General features: G+C 33.4%; 2 protein-coding genes and 2 long non-coding RNA genes across 14 annotated transcripts; 2 read left to right on the top strand and 2 right to left on the bottom strand.

Moving 5' to 3' along the window:
* The first annotated feature begins 33 nt into the window (after positions 1-33).
* On the top strand, positions 34-13556 carry LOC140836810 (uncharacterized). 6 transcript variants are annotated; one of them, XM_073202627.1, is made up of 17 exons: positions 34-115; positions 258-340; positions 1374-1464; positions 1539-1665; positions 1755-1944; positions 2217-2361; positions 2452-2542; positions 2972-3030; positions 3104-3181; positions 4025-4108; positions 4874-5013; positions 6023-6151; positions 10487-10559; positions 11102-11187; positions 11384-11468; positions 11599-11669; positions 13290-13556. In XM_073202627.1, exons 1-16 carry the CDS (start codon positions 56-58, stop codon positions 11632-11634), a joined length of 1557 nt encoding a protein of 518 aa, XP_073058728.1. In that variant the 5' UTR covers positions 34-55; the 3' UTR covers positions 11635-11669; positions 13290-13556. The 6 variants fall into 6 exon arrangements, with proteins under 6 accessions (XP_073058728.1, XP_073058729.1, XP_073058725.1 ...); XM_073202628.1 differs by having other exon boundaries at positions 1359-1464; positions 1776-1944; XM_073202624.1 differs by having other exon boundaries at positions 1359-1464; positions 13315-13556.
* LOC140836036 (uncharacterized) lies at positions 6205-7823 on the bottom strand. The gene is made up of 3 exons (XR_012118963.1): positions 7688-7823; positions 6834-7596; positions 6205-6758 (listed from the first exon to the last, which is right to left on the bottom strand). It is a non-coding gene; the product is annotated as an uncharacterized lncRNA (long non-coding RNA).
* Positions 13351-14703, bottom strand: LOC140836811 (uncharacterized). The gene is made up of 2 exons (XR_012119181.1): positions 14070-14703; positions 13351-13987 (listed from the first exon to the last, which is right to left on the bottom strand). It is a non-coding gene; the product is annotated as an uncharacterized lncRNA (long non-coding RNA).
* Positions 14704-16786: 2083 nt separating this feature from the next.
* On the top strand, positions 16787-24689 carry LOC140836809 (calcium permeable stress-gated cation channel 1-like). 6 transcript variants are annotated; one of them, XM_073202617.1, is made up of 13 exons: positions 16816-16907; positions 17572-17678; positions 17764-18379; positions 18514-18672; positions 18920-19055; positions 20086-20187; positions 20417-20536; positions 20673-20753; positions 21595-21935; positions 22296-22541; positions 23168-23492; positions 23889-24122; positions 24201-24689. In XM_073202617.1, exons 3-13 carry the CDS (start codon positions 18066-18068, stop codon positions 24438-24440), a joined length of 2298 nt encoding a protein of 765 aa, XP_073058718.1. In that variant the 5' UTR covers positions 16816-16907; positions 17572-17678; positions 17764-18065; the 3' UTR covers positions 24441-24689. The 6 variants fall into 6 exon arrangements, with proteins under 6 accessions (XP_073058723.1, XP_073058721.1, XP_073058719.1 ...); XM_073202619.1 differs by lacking the exon at positions 16816-16907 and having other exon boundaries at positions 17764-17803; positions 18036-18379; XM_073202622.1 differs by lacking the exon at positions 17572-17678 and having other exon boundaries at positions 16787-16907; positions 18045-18379.
* The last annotated feature ends 375 nt before the right edge of the window (positions 24690-25064 follow it).

Here is a 25064-nt window from a genome sequence, read left to right as displayed (position 1 = left end):
TTCCTTGAGACTAATATAAAATTAATTAATCAGATGTGACGCCTTGTCGGAGGATATGAACAAGGCTCTCTCCATTCTGCTGAGAACTAAAATGCGCCCATCTTCCCCCGCAACTGTAAGCTCTTCTTTTGACTGGGTTCTGATCAAAACGACGATCATTCACGGAGTTGATGAAATTGAATCACCGCTTAATCATTTTTTTAATGAGTTATTTCTTTATGGGTTGTGATTTGAGATGGTGATTTTGCGATTTACAGAACAGGATTAATCAAATGCAATTTCCTCCGATCGACAATTATAAAGTTTCCTCTTCCGATGAAGTCTCCACCATTCCCCGCAGGTGTGCAATCACCAAAGAACGAGTCTTTTTATTTTAAAACCATGTATATGCTCGTCTTCGTGACGGACTAGAAAGTTTTGAGCAATCTAATTTTTGTTTTCGAATTTTTTATTTAGGTGCTGCTAAAATCTTGTGTTCATTTTTGCGGATTGGAATATTTATGCTACAATGAGTTGAAAGTGTAGGTTTTTGAGTCTTGATTTGTGGATGTGCTTTACTCTTGAAAAAAGATATGTAGTTTTGTGTGTGTGGTTAAGATGTACACTAGTTGCATGCAACTGGTGCATGCGAGATATTAATTAGTTGCAATTATGTTGATTTTCTGATAGAATCTTATTTGAGTTCAAACATAGCTCAAGTAGATGGATTGAAGTTGGTAATATTGTCTCCACGATGCTGCAGATAACGATGGTTGAATTTTTATGCGGTATCCAAAAAAATTCCTTTTTTACTCAATTGTAACGTGCAAATTAAAAACAAAGTGCATTTTGGAGTCTGAAACTCTGAAGAAAATTCAGTTTCACTGTGCAGAAATATCTCGTGTTAGTTATATTGGCGTGTATTTTGGTGTAAACCTCTTTCCATATTGTCTCCCTCACCAATAAAATGCTTAATAGAATGAACAGTGTCAAAAATAAAAATAAAAATGTCACTTGAAACTTGAGTTTTTGTCTAACAGAAAAAAGGATGGGGTGTCATAACTTGGTAGACAAGGATTGTGGGTGAGATTGAGCTACCTGCTTTGTAGGAGAATCGAGAATGATTTTGTGATGATTTCTGAAAGCTTTCAGGTGGTTTTTTGGAAACTAAATTGGAATATTGACATGCCATGTTATAGTCGCTTACTGATTATTTTCATACAAATGACAGACCTGGTAGCATACCCAACATCGTCATGTCAGAAATATATACTTAAGTGGAAAGAGTATCCATTGACCTTTATAATTATCTATTGTAGTCCAATGACAGAAGAAAATGTTTTTTCTTGGTCATGAGTCATAACAGATTTTTATGATAGATGTGATGTTTTCAGAGAACTTGGGGAAGTGCGAGAGTCCATGCACTCTGCTATATCGATGAACAAGACAGAGATTCTAGATTCTGCATTAAATGAATTTTCTGAGGTGATTTTGTTGTTTAAAATGCCATGCCAATTTTTTACTAATGACTGCATAATACTGACCGCAACTTGGTGTAGGGATACTTTGGACTATCAGATGAGAATCGTCGGACTTTACTGATGACACTTGCTAGAGAATATGATCTCAATCGAACTCAACTTCGGGAACTGATGAAGCAATACCTTAAACTTGAGCCTCCGAGTGGTAAACTTGTGTGTTGTCATTTATTCAAAGCGACTACGAGTGTTTTGATTTTTGTTTTACTTACTCTTGGAAATTGATGCATTTTATAGCTTTAGGTGGTATGGATGCAGATGATATTCATGACGAGGAAGGTTACTTGTCTGCTTTCTATAGGATTGAACGGAATCTGAGGCATTCTCTTAAGCCAATGTATGAAGTTCTATTTGAACGGTTGAACACACACACTGGGGGACTGAGATTCTTGTCCATCATGCGAGCAGACATACTCTCTTTGCTCATGTAAGGTTATGCAACCAATCTTACAATTTTTTCATTTTTTTCTTGATATATTTAAGTGAATCATACATATGCAAACTCGTTGTCCTAAACATGATGGGGGTATGTCACCCCACCTTAAATTGAAAGTAAACAAAAAAGAACGAATTTAGTTGTTTCACATGTTCTGTCGTTCTCACAATGTGCTTTTTCATTTCTATATGCATCATGATTTGCTGAACAGATACCGTAGAATATCTGAATCTTACTGAAACCCTTTTCAACCATCACCTCAGGGAGGTAAATTTGGCTCCACTGAGAGCACTCGACTCTTACTTGAAAGAGAAGCTCATTACATGGCTCAGTCCGGCTAACCTTCAGCTTCATAACATAACATGGGATGATCCAGCTTCCTTGTTGGAAAAGATCGTGGCATATGAGGTTAGTTTCTTGGTTGTCACATGCAATAGATTTTTCCAATCCATGTATTGCATCATGTAAACGTATAGATGTAGTCATTCTTATGATCAGGCAGTGCATCCAATCAGCAACCTTTTAGATTTGAAGAGAAGACTTGGTGTTGGACGCCGTTGTTTTGGATACTTGCACCCAGCTATTCCAGGTTTGCATTTTTTTTTGTCTACCATAGTCAGAATAACACGGGATAGCTGATTAACGTATCACAAACTGGTGGTTGCAGAAAATTTTCGACCTGTGTTAAATGGTCAATGCATAAGATAGCAAGTTTTCTTGCTATGTATTTGCAGAGTGTAAGTAGGTTGTGCCTTGAAAGTCACTCAATCAGATATCTCGATTATAAAGTCATATTGCTAATCTTAATTTCCCAATGCAAGTCTTAGAGTTTGTAAGTTATCAGTCTTTCTAAGTTGTTTTTAATTCCATAATGGTTTGAAGCTAACTGCATCAATCTATAATCTGCATTTTAGGTTTAGGCGTTGCATCAGTGTCCATTCAGAAATTCACTGCATTTGCTGTACATCATGCATATTCTATATATTTGCAGTGATGTAATAATTTTTTTTCCCTTCAGGTGAACCACTGATTTTTATTGAAGTTGCACTTATGAAAAATGTGGCTCAAACGATACAGGTGAATAACTTTCTACCGAGTTGGTGGAGAATTAGTACTTAGCTATCATTCGTTACTGACTAATTCAAAACAGGAAGTTCTATGGGATGACCCTCCGATAGCTGAATATGAGGCAACTTGTGCACTCTTTTATTCTATATCTTCTACTCAGGTAAATATTAGAATGGTCATAATTTTCTGCCCAAAAGTGATTTGATTCTAATTTAATTTTTGTTTCAATTCTTCTCTACATAGACCTGTACAACCTGGTTTTTCCTTGTTTGAGCTTTCATGAACTTTCTTTTTTCAGGATCTGACTATTTTCTCCTCTATCTCACATGCAGTGGTGATGAGATTTTATGGCTTCAGTTTGATGGAATGTTGTGGGTCTGCTTTTTGGGCAATTAGCTCTACTAAAATCAGCTAATTTTTTTTATTCAAATATAGTTCTAAAAAACCCACCAATTTTCCATAATTTTTTACTCAAATCAGTATCTAAGATTTGATTAACTTATTCTACAACATTTATTACATGCCTACCCTTTATTCTGTTCACTTTTTTCAAATAATCGTTATTTTATTTTCATATTTTAAATTCAATTATTACGCACTTACGCGCTTGTTTCGTATCATACTAATTCCCAGTTTCATATCCAAATACCATTTCAATTATCTTTTCCCCACAAAATACCTCAAATCATTTCTCGAATTTTTTGAGTTGATAGTCCAACCAATGCCATGCTCTATTCTGTTCACTGATTTTTGTTGGAAGTGCGCGAGTAGGATGACAAACTTATTATTAGTTTAAACAATTTGCGTGTTAATGATGCATTTCTTTTTCCCCCTCTTAAGTTCATTTAACATCATTCGATGCTGCATCCTTGCCCGCACCACACATTGATCTCCCCTACTCTACTTCATTTTTATTCTGAATTGTTAGCTTCTGGTTGATTCTTAATAATTATGCTACTGAATCTTTATTTTCCTGACAGTTTATGTAAATCTTAATTTGTAGCCTGGCTTATCTGGAATTAACCTGGGAAAGTTTCTTATCAAACGTGTGATTGATGTCGTGAGAAAGGACATGCCGAGAATCTCAGTAAGCGCAGATTTTTTTATGCGGGATTTAAACTGGAACATGCATATTACACTTGAAGCATACTCATTTAACAATCCATCTAAACTTCCATACTGATGATATGGACCTCCTGTAATTGTCATTTTTCAACACCCTTGAGGCTTAAAATATCTGCTAGAAAAAATTAGTAAAACCAAAGGTGAACATTGAGATCATACTCTGACTCAATAATGAAAGATATAGGCATTCATAATTATACATTTTCACTTAGCAGAGAAAGGAGAAAGATCATAACTGAACAAATTTGACGTTGTTCCTTGGAAACGTATTTCTGTTTCTAGTATGTTTATGTCATGCTCATATGCTCATTTTATAAGCCCTTTGCAGAAAGGATTTTCTTTACAGAATTGTTTTAGAATAGAATGTTTGAAGATACTGCTATTATAAAAGATTTGCTTCATTGAACAACAGCTATAGGATTAGTGCCTTAAAAACAGAAAAAAGTAATGAAATATTCGTACTTAAACCGTTGGGAAGCACAATTAAATGCATTTCTTGAACGATGATGATTTTTATTTCTCCACACTTAGGTCAGTCAGTTACTTGCCTCTGTGGTCAACTCGTTACACTTTTTTATACTCGTGGAACAAATATGAGAACTATAGTATCACATTTTTTGGGATTTTTCAGCAACATCATATTCTTACTCTTTCTTAAACCATTTTCTTCCCATTTCTTACAAACAATCTCCTGTTCTCACTATTATGTTGAAATTCTACACTGCAGACATTCGCAACTCTTAGTCCTATACCAGGATACATGCAATGGCTTTTGTCAAAGTTGGCATCCGCTGAAAGATCTACTTCTACTTTCAGAGAAATGTTACTAAAACCAGAAGAAGAAAGTGCTATCTTAGATGTAACAGAGTAAGTATGTGTCGATTCAATTTTACTTCAGATTCGATGTACTATACTTCTTTGTTGGGGTTCTTGAACTCTATATTGTTAATTCTGAGTATTTGGAAGGTGTGTGTGCTTGTGTTGCATTCTAATATATCCCGACCATTGTTAACCTCTTTGGCATAAACTTTCCATTTAGGTTTCCATGGACATTTTTTGCAGCAATACTACACCATAGTTCTCTTTATTTTGTTATTTCAGCATGTATTTTGCAGCATAGTTGCACCATATTACCACAAGTAGGCTGTTGTGGAATCTGATCAGCATATATGACATTATTACCGTCCTTGTTTACACCTGGGAGCCGGGAGGAATCCAGAAAATCGTGCTTGATTTAATCTCTTATCTTGATCAGGATCACACAATTATGATCAAGATAAAGATCAAATCAATGCCAGCTTTCGCAACCAAGTAATGATGTACTGTCGTTAACATGTTGATCTTGATTACCCAAAACTTCGCCAATAGATCTTTTGTATATAAATGATTTTCCTTCCGTTCTTCAATCATGTAGCCTAGTTTTTTTTTTTTTTTTGGGTTTTATTTCCAAATCTAGCTGAAATAGCATGCTGCAGCATATTACTTTGTCCTCAAGGAGTCAGATATTAGGATATGATTTTACTCAATTTAACTACTTGGGAAGATTTTACTATGTTTCATTTCTCTCTTTTTGTGGTTTGCATTATGAGGTGGGAAGATTAATATTGTTTATCTACACTTGTTCTGTCTCATGGTAAAAATTGATGATCCTTTGAATCCTTGATGTTTTTTTTTTAAAAAAACTATACAAAACCATGTCTCTTAGACTCTAGCCTGGTAACCATTCTTTACTGTGCTGTTCTCAATAGATTCTTATTTCAACTGACAGCCATTAACAAAACACCACGTCAAATAGGTTATGAATCAAATTTGATATTTAAGGTAATTTAATTGGGATCACAAATGCTTCTTGTTCTAATATATTCACATGTGACAGAGAATTTGCTTCTGGAAAAAATGGGATGGAAGTGATGCGGAACTTGTTATCCACAACAGATTATGAATGGGTTAATTCAACTTCTTTGACAGTAGCACTGCAAATCCCTTTGACACGGCTTTGCGCCAGGTATTTATTTTGATATATTAGTGCCAACAAAGAGACTCTCCTAGAAATTTTAAATAAACTAGGTAAAGACACGTGCGTTGCACGTGAGAATAATAAGTAAGGCTATAAGTAAGATTATACAAACAATAAGAACAACAATAAAGATAAAAATATCTCATTGCAAAGTAGATTATTTTAAAGGTTTACCAATATTATAACCCTTCATAGTTTTTCTATTTTGATCTTAACATTTTGCTTTTCTGGTGTCTTTGGGCTTTTAGCTTGTTTTCGATTTTTGTGAGTGAATGTCGATAGCTTCTTTTCATCTCCTATGTTAATTGATTGAATTTTCGGCTTCCTTGTGCTCATGTTGTGTTGACTTTTTTTCCTTGTTATTCTGGTACGTGGTGAACTATTTTTTCCCTTTGAACTTGAAGCTGAAATACTCTTCCTTTTCTTATGATATTTGGAGTTGGCATGTAATTTTCTATCTGCCATTAATCCTTCCGCTAAGATAGACATTGTGCCATTATGTTGTTTTACATTGTTGTCAAACTTAAACAAGAAATTTTTGTTTGACATTATTTTTCTCCTCGAGTTGTTGGAGATATTGTTCTGGTATTTCATCCTGACATCAAAAAATTTTATTTTTTATCAATGTGAAATTGAAGACAATCTGTTGTTACATTATGAACTATGTTACCTTCAATATCTTGTCGATGAACTCTTGTACTGGGAAGCCTATCAACATCACAGCAATATCCTCAAATAAAGTAATCCTTGCCACCAAATAATTTTCTTGTACAGTTAATGATAAACGATACCTGTTTATATTTCATTGTAATATTTATATGTTTTTTAACTTTGGCTTAGCGGTGAAAATATATATTTAATTAATATTTAAACATTTATATGTTTTTTTAAACTTACGTTTACATACTTACATACTTACTATAACCGAAACGACTAAAGTAAAGTTCACAAACAAAAATAAAATTAATAAAATGACTTTCTAGATGATTCATGATAAAATCCCCAACAAAAATAAAATAATAAAATGAGTACCTTGGACTCCATGATGGATCCAAAATCCAAGAAAATTAAAATTGTAGCACGTGAAAAAAAAAAGACTTGCTAGATGATTATACAGTAAATCATCGACAAAAATAAAATAATAAAATGATTTTTTTTACTCCGTAATAGATTGAAAATCCAAGAAAATCTAAATTGCAACAAAATATTGCGCGTTCAAATTCGAATTTCTTTGCAGCACAATATAGGCATGTCAACATTGAACTCAATTCATGGACTTCTGTTTTATCATGAATTTCAGATAAATTAGTATTTCCAATCCCAAGATATATCATTTACGTAATAACCTTTTGGTACAAATGTAATTACCTTCTTGTCTAGTCGCTTTTTGATGATCTTCATTATCAAGTGAAAATGGTTGAGTAATCAACCGACTGAAACCAAAACATGATGAATACAAAAATATTGTTAATAAGATGGTTGATATTGACATATGAATGGATCAATACTCAATTTATTCTTAACCTTTTTGAGTATGATTCAGAAGATTTCCGATCCATTTTAAATACGAAGAAACTTCAATGTAGAATATGCACAATTCTTAGATATCAATCAATAAGCTATTAACCTCATACTAGTTAAAATGTTCCAAAGAAATGGTTAATCTATAACAACCAAATGAAGAATGATTATATATATATATATATATATATATATATATATATATATATAATTAGTATCAGTAATAATAATGTGAAAAGACACAAAACCAAGATAATATCACGTGCTTCTAAGTATGCAAGTAATTAATAATAACTTTAAAGAAATGTTTAAAATAAATATCTGGGAAAAATTGTTCTTTGAAAAATTAAATTAATTTGAGTTCCAAAGCTAATTATTAAATTTAATAACATGAATATTTCGATTTTTTGTGTAAATTAAATTTTAATTAAACAAGGATATCAAGAGCCAAAATTATAATGATAAAAACAACCACTCAATAATAATTATATATTTTTGTGAACAAACCTTCTTCTACGAGATATAATTACATTATTTATGTAGTTTTGACCAAAAACCCCTAATATGGAGTCCACATATTATATATAATGATGATTCACATTCCCTATATATACACAAGCTTATATATAGAGACTCGCTTTTACCAAAAAAACAGTATATACACAAGCTGTTTTATGTATAGTGAGAAATAAAAAGAAGAAAAAATTTATATAGGCTCTTTTATGTAGGTTAATAGATTAAAATGACAATTCACAAACCAAATGACATAAATGACAATTCATAAAAATGAACATAAATGACAATTCACAATGTGTTCAATTAATTGTTTTTATAATTAATAATAAATCATTTAATTGCCTAATTCCTATAATAATAACATTAATCTCTCAAATAAATATATTAAATTTATCAATACTCAACTCACAAAATAAATATTAAAACTTTATAAATTCAAAAAAATATTTGAAACAAAATTAATTATAATAATTTGACATACATGTGATATCACAGATACAATAAAATACACGGTATAAATTTCTTTCAAAAATAAAATAACAAAAGCTTTTAGATTAAAATTAGATTGGAAAAAACGAAAAACAGTTAGTGAGAAATAAAAAGTAGAAAAAATTTATATAAGCTCTTTTATATAGGTTAATAGATTAAAATGACCATTCACAAGCCAAATGAATTTCACAACCAATGGACGTAAATGGCAATTCACAATGTGTTCAATTAATTGTTTTTATATTTAATAATAATAAATCATTTAATTGCCTAATTCCTATAATAATAACATTAATCTCTCAAATAAATATATTATATTTATCAGTATTCAACGCACAAAATAAATATTAAAACGTTATAAATTCAAAAAAATATTTGAAACAAAAATTAATTATAATAATTTCACCTACATGTGATATCACAGATACAATAAAATACACGGTATAAATTCTTTTCAAAAATAAAATACCAAGAGCTTTCAGATTAAAAGTAGATGAGAAAAAACCAAAAACAGATAGTGAGAAATAAAAAGAAGAAAAAAAAATTAGATTGGAAAAAACGAAAAATAGTTAGTGAGAAATAAAAAGAAGAAAAAATTTATATAAGCTCTTTTATATAGGTTAATAGATTAAAATGACAATTCACAAGCCAAATGAATTTCACAACCAATGGACATAAATGACAATTCACAATGTGTTCAATTAATTGTTTTTATATTTAATAATAATAAATCATTTAATTGCCTAATTCCTATAATAATAACATTAATATCTCAAATAAATATATTATATTTATCAGTACTCAACGCACAAAATAAATATTAAAACGTTATAAATTCAAAAAAAATATTTGAAACAAAAATTAATTATAATAATTTCGCCTACATGTGATATCACAGATACAATAAAATACACGGTATAAATTCTTTTCAAAAATAAAATACCAAGAGCTTTCAGATTAAAAGTAGATGGGAAAAAACCAAAAACAGATAGTGAGAAATAAAAAGAAGAAAAAAATTATATAAGCTCTTTTATATAGGTTAATTAATAGATTAAAATAACAATTCACAAACCGTCAATTCACAAACAAAAGGACATAAATGACAAGTCACAACCAAAGGACATAAATGACAATTTATAATGTTATAGACTCTTTTATAGGTTATTAAAATTAATTAATTAATAGATTAACATGACAATTCACAAATCAAAGGACATAAATGACAATACAACCAAAAGACATAAATGACAAATCAATTCACAAATCAAAGGACATAAATGGCAATTCACAACTAAAGGACATAAATGATAATTCACAATGTGTTCAATATTGGCTCTTTTATATAGGTAATAGATTGTTTGATTTTGAAATAGTGAACAATATCAAAGAGTTGGAACACTATATTATGAGCAAGTTGCTAGATATTCTAAATATAACCAAAGTGAACTAATTCCTTCATATTTCAAATCTGCCACTGAATATCATGCAATTATTATGAGAAAAACTTTATGAAAAATCTACAACTATATGCATATCCCCCAAGTAATCAAATTACATTGGCAAGAAGAAGCAAAAGAAAAAAGGAAGCATTTGCATCCTTGAAAGCCTTTTTTTAGTTATAATTTTGCGGAGGACATAACTCAAGAGTGAGGTACGTAAAATAGCACAATTTTTATAGAATGATATCTAAAGTTTAATAATTTGATTGGCATTTAGTGTGAGGTGAACATGATTTCAAGTGTATTCATAGGGCTGCTTTAGTTTTTTACATTTTGTTTTATTGACTTCCTACTACAGGTATCTTTTCCTAGAGAAGAAGAGGGGGAAAGCTCTAGATTCTGTCGGAAATTTTCATTTGCAAAATGGAGCGGTATGTTATTTAACATTAATCTGTACAATAGCACTTCTCTTCTTTCATACTTGTTACATTTTTTGTGTGTTGGATGCTGCTGGGCTGGAGGGGTTGTGGCTTTTTTATTTGGTGTCCAGTCTCCTTAAAACCTTTACTTGCATGGGTGCATATGAGTGCATGACTCTATTTTTCACTCACCTTCCCAAGTAAAAATCCATATTACCGCATCTACTTTCAGTTGACTTCGAGGGGGCTAACGAACTATCTGATTGAGCTTTAAGTCACCGGTTGTTTTATCTGTATGAGTTTACTCTCACAGACACACAATAGGAAAAAAATGTTCAGCCAGTAAAGAGATAGGGTAGATAAATTGGAATTGCAAAGCATCAGTACAGAAGAAGTTCATTGTAATCGGTTTTCATTTTGTATATTATATGTACAGGTGAGCAGGAGAATTAATTTACTTAATCTTACAACATTACTTATCTTGTTTCATGTTTGTTACATTTTATGTGTGTCGGATGATTGGAAGAATTGTGTATTGTTTATTATATGTACAGATGATCGGAAGAATCAATTGGATGGCTGATCGGTCAGAAAAAGGCCTAAGACAGAGTGCAGGAATAATGGTCAATTACATTTATGAGTAAGACAATGATCAATATTTGCTCGGGGCTCTGTATTTCATGGATGTTTCCATACTTCCATCTTCTTAAACAATGGCACTTCATGCTCAGTGTTATGATTCTTGCCATTTGGTGATGACTATCGAATTCATTCATCGAACTTTAGTTTGTCTTTTGTTTATGATCAACGGAAACTTTTGACATGCTGGCTTGCAGCGTTGAGAATATTGAAGAAAATGCTCAATCATATTTTAGTGAAGGAAAAATCCAAGCTTCTTCAGATGTCAGAGCCTACATCGAGGTAATCATTTGCCATCAGAGAACATTTGTTGTTTGATATGACATGCACGTATTTACCTTGTTGACCTTCATTGCACTGAATATCCACCAGAAACACCCGTTTTATGCTCACAATGATTTGGTTGGTGCAGCCCAGTCAAGATAATCATGAAGAAACTAAGGACTAGAAGATTGCGTTATAGTTTGTGCTCAAAATTTACAGGTCAAGCCTCTTCATACACACTAGTATTCATGACACCATAGAAATCCCTTCACATACTTGATTTATCTTTTTTGGAGTGAATACCGTGGCTTCCGTTTGTTTTGGTCTCTCTTATTTATGGAACAAAAAATGTGTACATTAATTCAACTGCTTCCATGATATAGTTGTGCGTCTTTCTAGCTATTGTTTCCTTAAAAAATTATTTCTACATGCAACAACTATTAGCAATTAGTTAATGGGTTCTTGTGCTAGTTTAACCTTACAAGAGATTATATATGCTTTCAATATTTCTGGAATCACTTTTTAAATATCAAATTATTATGATGAATATAACTGAACTCCTTGGAGTTTCAAAGTTAATCGCTATTGGAAATCATTCTTACAGGATTAACTGCCAGTAATAGAATTGTGCTTACCTGTCTGTGAAGAGGAAAAGCATGCCTATTTTTAGGGGTGTCAAAATGCGACACGACCCGTCAACCCGACACGAACCAACACGAAAAAAATCAGGTTCGGGTTGGGGGGATTCGGGTTAGTGTCATATTAGGTGGGTTTCGGGTTGGGTCGGGTTGGGTCGCGGATTGACCCGCGAACTTTTTTTTTTGAAAATATTACCTATATTTTTATATATTGTGTGTTTGAACAAAATTTATTGTATATTTATATGATAAATTTTCATCATTTAATATTTATTTTGCATATTTTTTTTTAATAATTTTTTATTTGATTTAGTAAATTTACTTTTAATTTTCTACGATTAAACTTTCAAATTTAAATAGGAAATTTTGTTATTATGTATTTAAATTAAAATATTCTTATTTTTTGAATTTTTTTCATTAATTTTTTTTAAAAAATTAAAAAAAAAATAAAATTCGGGTTAGGCGGGTTAGATGGGTTGAGTCGGGTTATACGGGTTCGTGTTCGGGTTGGGGGTTTTCGGGTTGCTTCGGATTCGGGTTGGGTTCGGGTTGAAAAAAATAAAAAAAAATCGCGGGTTGACCCGAAACCCGACCCAACCCACCCGATTGACACCCCTACCTATTTTTATCCATTTAACTTGAAATTTCATCTTATTGTATTGGATATACAACAAATTACAGAGTGATATTGTCTGTCTGATTGAGGAAGATGTCCTGACATCAGTTCTCACTAGTTTCTGATACATAATCCCTCGTGACTTTTGTGTTGTGTTCATCCATCATCTGTTTAGCATTCACGCAAACTGCACAATTAGTAAAAACTAGTTGAACGTTTAAAATAAGATAGAAGAAAAAGACCGGCTTCACTTGGCCTTTGATGCCAAACGCTTCAGGTTGTCCCATTTAAAATCTTTCTTGCAATGTGCAGACCGGATCTTAATTACATATTAGACACAAACTGTATAAGTTGTCAATTTTTTCCTGGTGAAAATAACATAAAAGTGAAAATCTTAATTCTAGTATAGAAAAATACTGACCTCTAGTATGCGTAGAGCTGAGAAGAAAAATCAAATCATAAACATACCATGCCATTTGCACACAGATGTTAATATTTTTGCGAGTCAATATTTCAGATTATACTAAAACTGAATTATTGATGCACCTAAACTTTTGTGCCTGGATGACTTCCACATCAAATCAGCACAAAACTCATCTCCATCATTCAGGGAATGCTGTTCCAGGAACTGCATCAGTTCTGCATATGCCTCTCCGTTGTAGCTCTGTTCTTGCAATCTACTCTGAGTTTCTAAAACTCATCCAGAAGGGGTTGTGTACATACATTTATAAGCATATTTATATGTTTGTTCCATATTATTGTAGTTGGTCATTTTCAAAGGGGGTGGTCTATATGGCAAAACAATTCGTGGTGTATGTATTTATTGTAAATGGAGAAGTGTAAAATTATTGTTGTCCACCTCTCGTAAGCTCGAATGTTTAAGAAAAATGATTTACAACATGATATCAGGGCCATGAGATCACAAGTTCAAAAATCGTGGACACTCTTTTTTATATTTTTAAGTTGGTCTAGAGTCTGAAACTTTTGGGCTTCGTTTACCATAAGTGAGTAAGTGACCAATATGCACATGTATACCTTGAATATTAGTTCTAGAACTATGCTCCCTGGTCTCCAACTTTCATGTAGGGGTTGATAAAAATAAAAAATTATTGTTGGTCCATTCAATGCTATTTTTGAGAAGTGATTTCTTGCATTTCGGTTCGAAACATCAAGAAAAGAAAGACAGACCTGAAGCTCTGCGTTGACAATTTTAACTGCAATTTAGGTGAACAAATCATGTAGGTGTTTAGCTGCTTTCTTTTCTGGTGAGGCATCTCCATATCCTACAAAGCATGCACTTCTTCAAACACTACATTCGCTTACGGATTCATTTCTATTAAGATAGTTCAAAACGAAGAAACTCACCAGGAACATACATCTTTTGGCATTGAACTCTTGTGGGGTGAGAAATCCTTTGTTTCAATGGTTTAAAGGTAAGACTTCTGGTTCTAGTGATGATATTAAGATTTAGAGGAGACAGGGCAGAACAAGAATTGAGAATCTGAGAGAAGTGTGTAGGATTCCATGGATGATGTTAGCACTCTTGCTTACTGTTATCTGTAATTTGTGTTAGTGGATGATTTGGATTTAATTTTGTTTTCTAAGGGGTTTAAGTTTAGTTTAACATTTTAGGGAAATATTGAAAATATCTTGAGTCATCTTCCTGAATATCTTGACTTTACATGGAAGAAAAAGCTAGTGTTTTGGATCTCAAGAATAAACTCTTTCTAGAACCTTACATTTCGCACTCGGACTGGTAAGATATATTGTTTTGGAATATTATACGGGGAAATTTTAATATTATTTCAAAACAAAATTGCTTTGAAATATGTAACAAGGCGCGAGATCTTATTATTTACATCAAACGGTGTCTTATGTGACATATACATGGTGTTTGGTTAAAACCATATTAAGTTTTATAGGAAGCATGAATTTGAGATGAAATAATAATGATAATTAATAAAAACAAAGCATATATGATATTTATGTGAAAATGGTATTGTCTCATCTTGTATTGAGAGGAAAAATCAAAGGATATGAAAATTTCTGTGAGATCGTATTATTGATTAATTTTGTTTGATTCATAAAAAAAAAAAAATTACTTTTTATGATAGATATGATTGTTTCACATATATTGATCCGTGAGATTATCATATAATAGATCAACTCATCAACTGAATGATGTGTTTTTTATTGCAAAAAGTATCTTTTCTTCAAATTTAAAAAACCGGGACATCAAAGTTCATTTCATCTTTGTTTCATATGCATTACCATTTTGTTAAATCTAATAATAAATTTCTAGGATTGGGAATATCATAAAAAAAATAGGAATTCTTTACGATTTCACGGCAGTTGGATTTTTATTTTTTATTTTTTTTTGCTTTGATTACTTAAAAAATTTTGAAATTCAAATCAACACATGGAAATGTACTCTTAAATAGGATGGATTAAATTTAGAAGTTTGAAATTCCAACAACTAACACAACATGTTCAAATATATTCAAGGCGAGTTTGAACTATAACTATTTTGTTAATAGCTCAGAAATCCCGCTCGAGTTTTGATTTGTTATTATTTTCCTGCAATCGATCATCTTTTTTAGTCTCGTATTCACATGTCTCAATGGTGAATCCAAGTGCAGAAAAGGCAGCTTCATACTACGTTTGGGAAGGCACTAACCTCACGTAAATCAGCAACATATTCAGTCGAAAAATCCCAGACATTCTGATATACAAAATTACATACGTCTAATCTTATCACGTAAATGATCAATAATGATAACTTTGTACATGATTTTAAAAACAAAAACAAAACTACTTTGGTCGATAATAATTTTTGTGACCGAGTATTCATAAATACCTGATAAACATACGAGTTTTCCATTTTTAAATTTACCGCACTAAAAAAATGAAATAATACCATCATAATGAAAATTGAAAAAAAGGTCCTAAAAAAGAACAAATTTGAGAAAAGAGATATCATTAGTCTCATTTTCGTCATTATAATTTAAAGGGTAGAGCCGATTGGATTTTCAAACAATTTTGTCTAAATGCTTTCATTTCACTAAAAGCATAATTATTCAAAAAGGTGACAAATTGTTGCGACCACCAAATGTACATAGTCAAAAAACATATCATTTGGTGCCATTTAGGATACATACGATGTAATTGTATGTAAATATGCTTTTTTTTTTATAAATATTTTAAGGTTAAAGGTCACCACTTCATTTTGGTTTTGTTTAAATTCGCATCGTGATGCATCATTTTTTTACTGTGCCTTGTATGTGTCGAAGATCCTTAAGCAAGATTTCGAATGGTTTGTTCTTATCTGCCAGGTTATTTGGTACGAAACTTGCAAGGGAAAGCATGAACCTTCGGGACAAAAATCTAAATGTAGAATGGACTGGGGCATATACACTTTTGGATTCTCTTTGAAAATTCAGCTCGGTGTGTGCTATAACATGGAGTGAATTACAACAGCCCTCATATTATTCTTCCAAGTCACCTTTACCTAATTAATTCATACTGGATGTTGATGTATGCTTTGATAAAACTTGTAACAAATTCAACGTTGGGACAGTAGTAAGAGATTCACAATATCTTGTATGTGACGCTCATGCTGATGTTATTCGGCATTCAGGTAATGTACAAGGTGCGGAGTTGATTGCAATCCGATGTAGCATGAACTTTTGCTTGAAACTTGGTCTCTCCAACGTGTACATCTTCTCGGATTCCATCGATGATGTTTGATCTGTACATAACCCAGATGATGAACTTGGTCCAATTGGTGTCCTGACACTGGAAATCAAATATTTGTTTAGGACCAATAACTTTACTTCTCTTTTTCATATGAAAATGTCGACGATATGTATGGTTTGTCTACAAATCACAAATCTTTGACGCTTTCATTATTTTAGAACGACTAGATGGAAACATTTCATTTTGGCTTATTAGTATTGTAACTCCAGATCTACCGATTTGATTTTATGAAATTTTTATCCTAAAAAAACAATTCATTTCGGTTATTTAAAATTACAAATTATTTTATATATAAATTATTAATATTATTATATATATATATATCCTAAAACCGTATTCTTCATACAAATCGACTGGATAAGATAGCCGTCGTAGTGAGGAAGCCAGCATCACAGGGATAAGTGCCGACAGATGGTGGCAGGCTTGTTTGCCAGACAGTTAATTGTGGTAAACAAATAATGGATTTCCGAAAATATTACAAATGCTTTCTTTTCTTTTTCTTCTTCAGCGATCCTTTTCCTATTCCAGCTCCGTTAAGTAACCACCATTGTCGACTACTTCAATCCTTAAAGCGATAACGTAACCATCCATTAATTCCCCACTAAATACGAACAGAAGTCGTGCTGTTACTCATACTTGCGCTAAATACACCAACCCTTGATGCAAAGGCTGTAATCTGTTGATATATTCTCTGTATATGTGCATAATCGCATGTGTATATGCGTAGTTTGATGAGTGGGTTTGTTGGCTGTGTGAGGGAAAGCTGGGATCTTTGCTCATATTGAACTCTGAAGCTATTCTATCGAGTCCCCAATCCGCTCCCTTCCGCTCTATTATTGTCCTCTTTTGTTGTTACGCAGTTTTGAGTAAATTATTCAGCTTTATTTGAGTTGTTTGGAGTCCGTATCGTCAATTTTCGCGAAGGTAACATGGATTTCTTTATTATTTGTCTGGTTTGTGTTTGTTAATTTTCTTAGTGAGTGCTGTTTTAGTTTATTGGTACTTTAATCTGCCATGGAATTACGATGGCTTTTAATTTTTTCTTTACTGAAGGATGAAAACTGCGTTGTTCTTGGCTATTATATAATTACTCGGTTCATATTGTTGTCAGTTTCTCCGGGGGTGTGGGTGTGGTTCCCAATGGGAGAGAGTTTCTGACATAGCGGCTTTGGATGGAAGGGCTTGATCTGAGGATTGTCGTAGGAAGACTGGTGTATTGTAAATGGGAATTGGATATAGTTTGTTTCAAAAAATTACTTAAAATTGAAATTGAGGTGTTTGATGCGTTGTGTTTTTTTATCAGGGAATTGAAATCTAAGCCCACCAAATTCCTCCCATCTAAAGTAGGTACCCCGTAATTGCTAAATTACTGCATATTCTTGCTTGTCTTTCGTATGTTGACAATCAGTTGGATTTTTCTGCTTTCGGTGTTGATTGATTATTCGTAAAAGAATTTCTGGGCACATTTAAAGTGGAACTTGTGCTCGTTGTTGGAGATGAAAAGGTTTTGTTATGCTATGGGGAAGCTTTTTCACAGTTTATAAGCTGTGCTTTAGAATTTCCTCTTTCTCGCAGGAAGTTTAGTTCTTACGCCGGTACTAAGGGATGGCAACTTTTAAGGATATTGGGATTGCTGCAGGATTTAACATTCTCTTCGCAGTAGCTTTCCTGGTAGCATTTGCCATCTTAAGGCTTCAGCCATTTAATGACCGCGTCTATTTTCCAAAATGGTACCTCAAGGGCTTGAGATGCAGTCCCGCGAACTCAGGCGTGTTTGTGAGCAAATTTGTGAATCTTGACTGGAAATCATATATTAGGTTTTTGAATTGGGTTCCAGATGCACTTAAAATGCCAGAACCCGAGCTCATTGATCATGCTGGACTGGATTCGGCTGTCTATTTGCGAATTTACTTGCTGGGGTAGGTCTAGTTATCTGAATTGTTTTGCCATGGTATGGTATACTAAGCATCAAATTGGAACACACGCAAGTAAAATTCAGAATCATGCATTTGATTGTTATTTATCGTCTCCTGCTTGAATGTGTGCTATCCAGACTTAAGATTTTTGTACCTGTGACGTTACTTGCCTGGGCTATTCTGGTTCCAATCAACTGGACCAACCACACCTTGGCTAAAGCTGGAATACAAGACAAGCTCGAGTACAGTGACATTGACAAGCTTTCTATTTCAAACATTCCGGAGGAATCATATAGGTAAGAGCTTTTTTATCTTTGAAACAGGGAAGATTGCAGGAGTTATTTTAAAATTTTGGCATTATCAACAATGTTGATTCACCAGTGCTGCATATGTATGACCCTACTTCGCAGGCCAAAAGCACACTTGACCGAATGCATAGTTGTTTGAAGCCTGTTTTGGGTTGGGCTGGTTTGTAATAAAGAATATGCATTCCTTAGTGGGTCGAGTATCTCTGACATTTATGACTAATATCGCAACTTGCAGGTTTTGGGCTCATGTAATTTTGGCCTACGCCTTTACTTTTTGGACGTGCTATACTCTGTCAAGTGAGTATGCAACAATTGCGTCAATGCGCTTACATTTTCTTTCTTCAGAAAGACGTCGTGCTGATCAATTCACGGTAAGATGCAAGTTTTGGTTCAATTTAGTTTAGAATATAGAAGTTTGTACTAAGAAAAATATAGATCATATGATGTCGCTGAGTTATGCAACGGTATATTTGGAAATTTTTTCTTCGCTCTTCATGAAAATTAGGTGGTGTGTCATTGTTAAAAACGTACTGAAAATGCTTGAACTTCCCGCATTTAGGGAAGAAGACAAGTCGGTAACTAGGAAAAACGGTTTGTAGTGGTGTTTTGCCGCAACCATTTGATCATACTAGCATACTTATGCATCTTATGACCTCAGAGGAATTTGATATTTGATTTAATATGGATAAGTTTATCTATACTTCATGAAAATTAGGTGGCTTGTGATTGTTAAAAACGTACTGAAAATGCTAGAATTTCCTGCATTTATGAGAAGAATACACAGTAGCTAACTTGAAAAAAACAGTTTATAGTGGTGTTTCTCAGCAACCATTTGATAGTTGTGAATACGAGCCTCACATACTAGCATACTTATGCATCTTATGACCTCAAAGGAATTTGATTTTTAATATGGATAAGTTTATCTATTCTTCATCAGTCAAAAACATTTCTGAATGTTGTTCCTTCTTGGTGTCTTTTGGTGCTTCTGGAGCCTCTTTCGCCCTGAATTAGGGACCTACTACTGCTTTTGAGAAATTTATTCAAATAACATATCGTGAGTTGTTCAATTTGATTAAGTTCAACTTTGTTTATTGTGTTGAATTTCTGGATATTAGGATCTGGTAAATGTTTAGAAGACTTGATCAATCAATAAGTTTTGTCATGATTTTAACAGTTTCAGATGTGTTATGCTCAAGGTAGCTTCACTTATTTCCTGAGAAATTTGCAAAACAAAAAGAAATGAAAACGAAACAAAAAAAAAAATATGTACAACCAATTTTCGGCATAGGTGATTTTATGACTCTGTTGTGGCACTAATTCTTAGCTCTGGTTCACCAGACCAACCCTCATTTCCAGTTTATTTTTAATTTACTGGGAGTGCTGAAACTTGATTTTTCTCAGGTTCTTGTCAGGAATGTGCCACCAGATGCAAATGAATTGGTGACTGAATCCGTGGAGCACTTTTTCTTGGTCAACCATCCGGATCACTATCTGACTCATCAGGTTTTCATTTATAAATGTTCATTTGTTATAACGAGAGCAGGAACTTTTGTCGGATTAGATTGAGGTGCATTTATATCCCTTGTTTACCAGAATGATTATTCATATATTGTCTATGCCTACAAAATTATTGTCTCACTCTTCATATATTGTGGTATCATGTCTTACGCCGGTCTTAGAATAAAACAATTATTCTCTTTGTCTTTGTTCATGTTTCAGACGATTTCTGCAGGTTGTTATCAATGCAAATAAACTTGCAAAACTGGTTAAAAAGAAGAAAGTTAAGGAAAATTGGCTGGACTATTACCAACTAAAATATTTGAGAAACCCATCAAAACGTCCCATGACAAAGGTATTTTTATTTACTGCACTTTAATTTAAATGCTCTGTTTCTTGTATCACTTGTTAGAGATATAGTTCGCCTGCTTTTTACAATTCCTTTTAGTAAATTGTGACATGGCACCATTTACTTCTTTTCAAACTTGCAGATCGGCTTCCTTGGCCAATGTGGAAATAAAGTTGATGCAATTGATCACCAGATTGGTCAAATTGATAGACTGACAAAAGAAGTAAGTATAGATATGGTTACATTCTCTTGGAAGGTTTGTGCCAGAAAAAGTTATCACCAGGACCAGATGGATCCTGGATTCATTGAGTGATGATGGGCGTGAATCTAGGGGTTTGAATTTTGTATAGTTTAAAATTCTCCCTGTGGGGTCTGCCCTGAGTGTAGGAGCAGCAATTTCAGAAGTCGGAGCGAATGTGGTCACTGAAAGCGGATCAACCTTACTATTTTCCTTTTTATGTTATTATGTTAGCAAGTGTTCCATCTTTCTTTCTCCTTGTGTGCTGTATGAAATGCTAGTTCATTGCAAAGGACATCTTTGCAATATTCACCTGTCACCATCAAAATAAACTCATTAAATTTTGTGTAATAGGAAGATAAAGGGAGTTTGGATAAATTATGACATATGATATTGTAGTTTGGTTATAAGACCTGTTACGGAGGAAGCCGCGCAAAGGGCTTAATATACTCTTCTGTTTGGAATACAACGATCACCTCTTTATAAAGGTGGGTGAATTTACTGAATATCAAATGATGGAAGAAATCACTCCGACTAGATCAATGTAAAATCAAGTCACAAATTTATCATTATTTGATTACATTGAATGTGCTTTTAACAAAATCTGATTTCCTATAAAATCAACAGCAATACAAAAAATTCGGGAGTTTGGGGAAATATACTATTCGTTTGATGGCATTTTGCTTTTAACTTGCAATCACATACGCTGAATTGGATGGAATAGTGTTGTATTTTCTTCAATGAGAATGCACATTTGTCTTTTTCTTCCATGTGGCAAACTGATTTGCTATAACTTCTTTGATAGTCTAAGTATCGCATTATGCAGATAGAAGAAGAACGTGAGAGGGTAAAAACTGATATCAGCTGTATCATGCCTGCGGCATTTGTCTCATTCAAAAGTCGGTGGGGTGCTGCTGTTTGTGCGCAAACACAGCAATCGAGAAATCCAACTTTGTGGATGACAGAGTGGGCTTCTGAGCCACGTGATGTATATTGGAATAACCTGGCAATTCCATATGTTTCACTGTCTATTAGGAGGCTTATTGTTTCTGTTGCTTTCTTCTTCCTTACATTCTTCTACATGATCCCTGTTACTATTGCCCAATCTTTCGCCAATATAGAGGCGTTTGAAAAGAGGGCACCATTCTTGAGATCAATCATTGGTAGGTGAGTTTAACTATATACAATTATTCCCATGCTACTATTCGTCAAGTAACGTCAAGTTGTAAAATTCATGCGTTTTGTTCTTGCTTCTGTGATTTACTTGTGCATCTTATTACTGATTGTCAGAACACCATTGTGGCGTTGTATTGATGTATGATCACATTATTTTACACCTGAAACTTTCTCTACGGCAGAATTCCTTTTGACCTATGTGCTTTTTGCTTGATTTCTTAGCCTGTATGCATAGTTTATCTTGTTCTATGTTCTTTTTACAACATTTCTTTTGGCGGGCATCTATGGCTAATTATTGTTGGTCTGCTTTTCAATTTTTACCGTACTATTAACAACCCATTTGCATTGTAGAGGTTTTCTCAAGGGTTTAATACAAGGATTATTGCCTGGGATTGCTTTAAAGATTTTCCTCATTGTGCTTCCAACAATTCTGATGATGATGTCCAAATTCGAGGGCTTTCTGTCCATATCGTCTTTGGAGAGGAGATCCGCCACGAGATATTATCTCTTCAACTTCATAAATGTTTTCCTTGTAAGTGTAATAACAGGAAGTGCAATGGAGCAACTCAATAGTTTTATTCATCAGTCTGCAAATGAGTACGTACTTCAATATATAAAATGCACTCCCTCTTGTGAGTAATATTGATATGCGTGTATAGTATTGTGCGGCTGTTTGTGTGACATAAATAGTAAAATAAGATGCTTTGATAATTACATGTTTGGAAGATTTGATGTGCATCATCACCATCATTTATTGTAATTGATACAAGAATAATGGGTCGGTCCTAAAATCGGCACCAATGCTAAGGTCGATGTTTAATTCCAATTAGTCGTACTTATCCAATTGTTGGTACGCATTGCTAAACAATAATTGGTGTTGGACAACGGTCGAAATTATTTCGTTTAGGCCGTTGCAAAGGTTTGAATATTTTAGTTGTACCGCTTAATTCAGCTGTAGATTTTGGTCAATGGCCAAGGTCCTTGTGTTCAATTTCAATGAGTAGCAAGTTGTCCAATTTTTGACAAAGATGGTTTAGATACAATAATTGGTATGATTATCCTGTGTGGAACAAAAATCAAATCATGAAACATGTGCTTAGGCTGCTGCAAAGGTTAAATAATTTGAGTTGTACTCTTAGCTTCAGCTGCCGGTTTTGTTACATTCAATTTTGTGAATTTTGGTGTCCTTTATACTCAATAATTCATGTTGTTGCTCATCTCAGGGTTCCGAAGAAAATAGGTTCTGCAATCCCTATGAAAGCGACTTTCTTCATAACTTACGTAATGGTTGATGGATGGGCTGGTGTGGCTGGAGAAATTTTGAGATTGAAACCGTTTATATTCTACCATCTAAAAAACTTCTTCTTGGTGAAAACTGAGCAGGATCGAGAAGAAGCTATGGATCCAGGAAGCATCGGTTTCAATACGGGCGAACCACAGATACAGTTATATTTTCTTCTTGGCCTTGTCTATGCTGTGGTGACACCAGTTTTCCTTCCGTTTATATTGGTTTTCTTTGCCCTGGCCTATGTTGTATATCGTCATCAGGTGAAAGTGCACTTGTTCTATCCTCTTATATAGCTCTCTATTTCAGAAAACAGTTTGACCTCGATCATAATTTGTGTTCGCTTCAAATCTCAAAACTAAGTTCATTTGGGCTTGACTTTGGTTTTGGCCTAGAGTTGGAATTCGAGCTTGGTTTGTGTGTTCGAATTCAGTTCCAAGCTCTCTAATGAGAACAAAGCTCGAAATATGGCTATAACCTCCAAGCTCATCTGAGCAAAATAATTTAGGTTAAATTGAAATCAAAATATTCAAACACGAGCTCGAAGTTCATTAATTTGAATACTGTTAAATATTATTTGAATCTGTTCGAAAAACTAATGAACTAGGCTAGCGAACACCTGACGACATCTGAAATGTTTGTCCCTTATTCTTTTGCAGATCATCAATGTGTACAACCAAGAATATGAAAGTGCTGCAGCATTTTGGCCAGACGTCCATGGCCGTATAGTTTTTGCTCTCGTCTTCTCACAGATAGTTCTAATGGGATTAATGAGCACCAAAAAGGCCGCTCTAACTGCCCCTTTCCTCATCGCGCTCCCCGTTATGACCCTCTCGTTCCACTTGTACTGCAAAGGACGATACGAATCAGCTTTTGTTAAATTTCCTTTACAGGTTAGAATGACTCTTAAATTTTCCTTCCCTATTCATGATTCTTTCTTCATTCATTTGATATTTTATCGGGGATTCCAGGAGGCAATGATGAAAGATACATTGGAACGTGCCAGAGAACCAAACCTGGACTTGAAAGCCTATCTCCAAACCGCTTATATCCATCCAGTCTTCAAGAATGATGATGATGAAGAAGAGGACGATCCGAATGGGAAGTTGGATGAAAGTGTGCTCGTACCTACGAAAAGACAGTCTCGTAGAAGTACGCCAGCCCCCAGCAAACTAAGCGGGGTGTCCTCACCTGAACAACTTGACATCTAGACAGCAAGTGTTTTTGAGGAATGAATGGTAGGAAGACCTGTTTTTTTTTCTTCCTGGAGTTCATTGTGGAAGAGTTTGTTTATAAGAAGATGTAGGATGTGAATAGCCAGCCGCCATGAGATACATATATTTATAACTCTGCATCAAAGTTTGAACTATGTACACTAGATCCAGATCGTGCTTAAACCTGGTTGTGGAACTTGTTGGTTTCCTTCGTTTCATATTTTATTATTTTCTTTTATATTATAATTTCTTGAAAGGAAAGCAATGGGCCGTGATACTTGTACGAGAAGGTGGTGGTGATGCCGGCTTAGAATTTTAATGATTTCTTAGTACAACTATTTTTTTGTTCAAATATATGTTTAAAATCGTTTAGTTAATAGTAATATTAAATTAATATTGGCGAGGAGATGGGTGATGTTCAAAGATTGTTAAATGATAAGCAAGTGAAAGTCTCCTGAAAAATAAATTGATATTAAAATTTTAAAATAATATATGTTGCCGGTCTGACATGTGTCATTTAAATGAATAATTTTAATAGATTTAAGTTAATAATTTTTTGAAAAATTTATTTATACAAAACTATGATTGTATCATTATCATAAATTAATAATTTTTAAAAAA

Source organism: Primulina eburnea, chromosome 7 (assembly GCF_022965805.1).
Source record: "Primulina eburnea isolate SZY01 chromosome 7, ASM2296580v1, whole genome shotgun sequence".
In the NCBI taxonomy this organism is placed as follows: Eukaryota; Viridiplantae; Streptophyta; class Magnoliopsida; order Lamiales; family Gesneriaceae; genus Primulina; species Primulina eburnea.
Note: the sequence above shows the minus strand (reverse complement) of the source record. Positions and strands in the feature narration are given on the sequence as shown.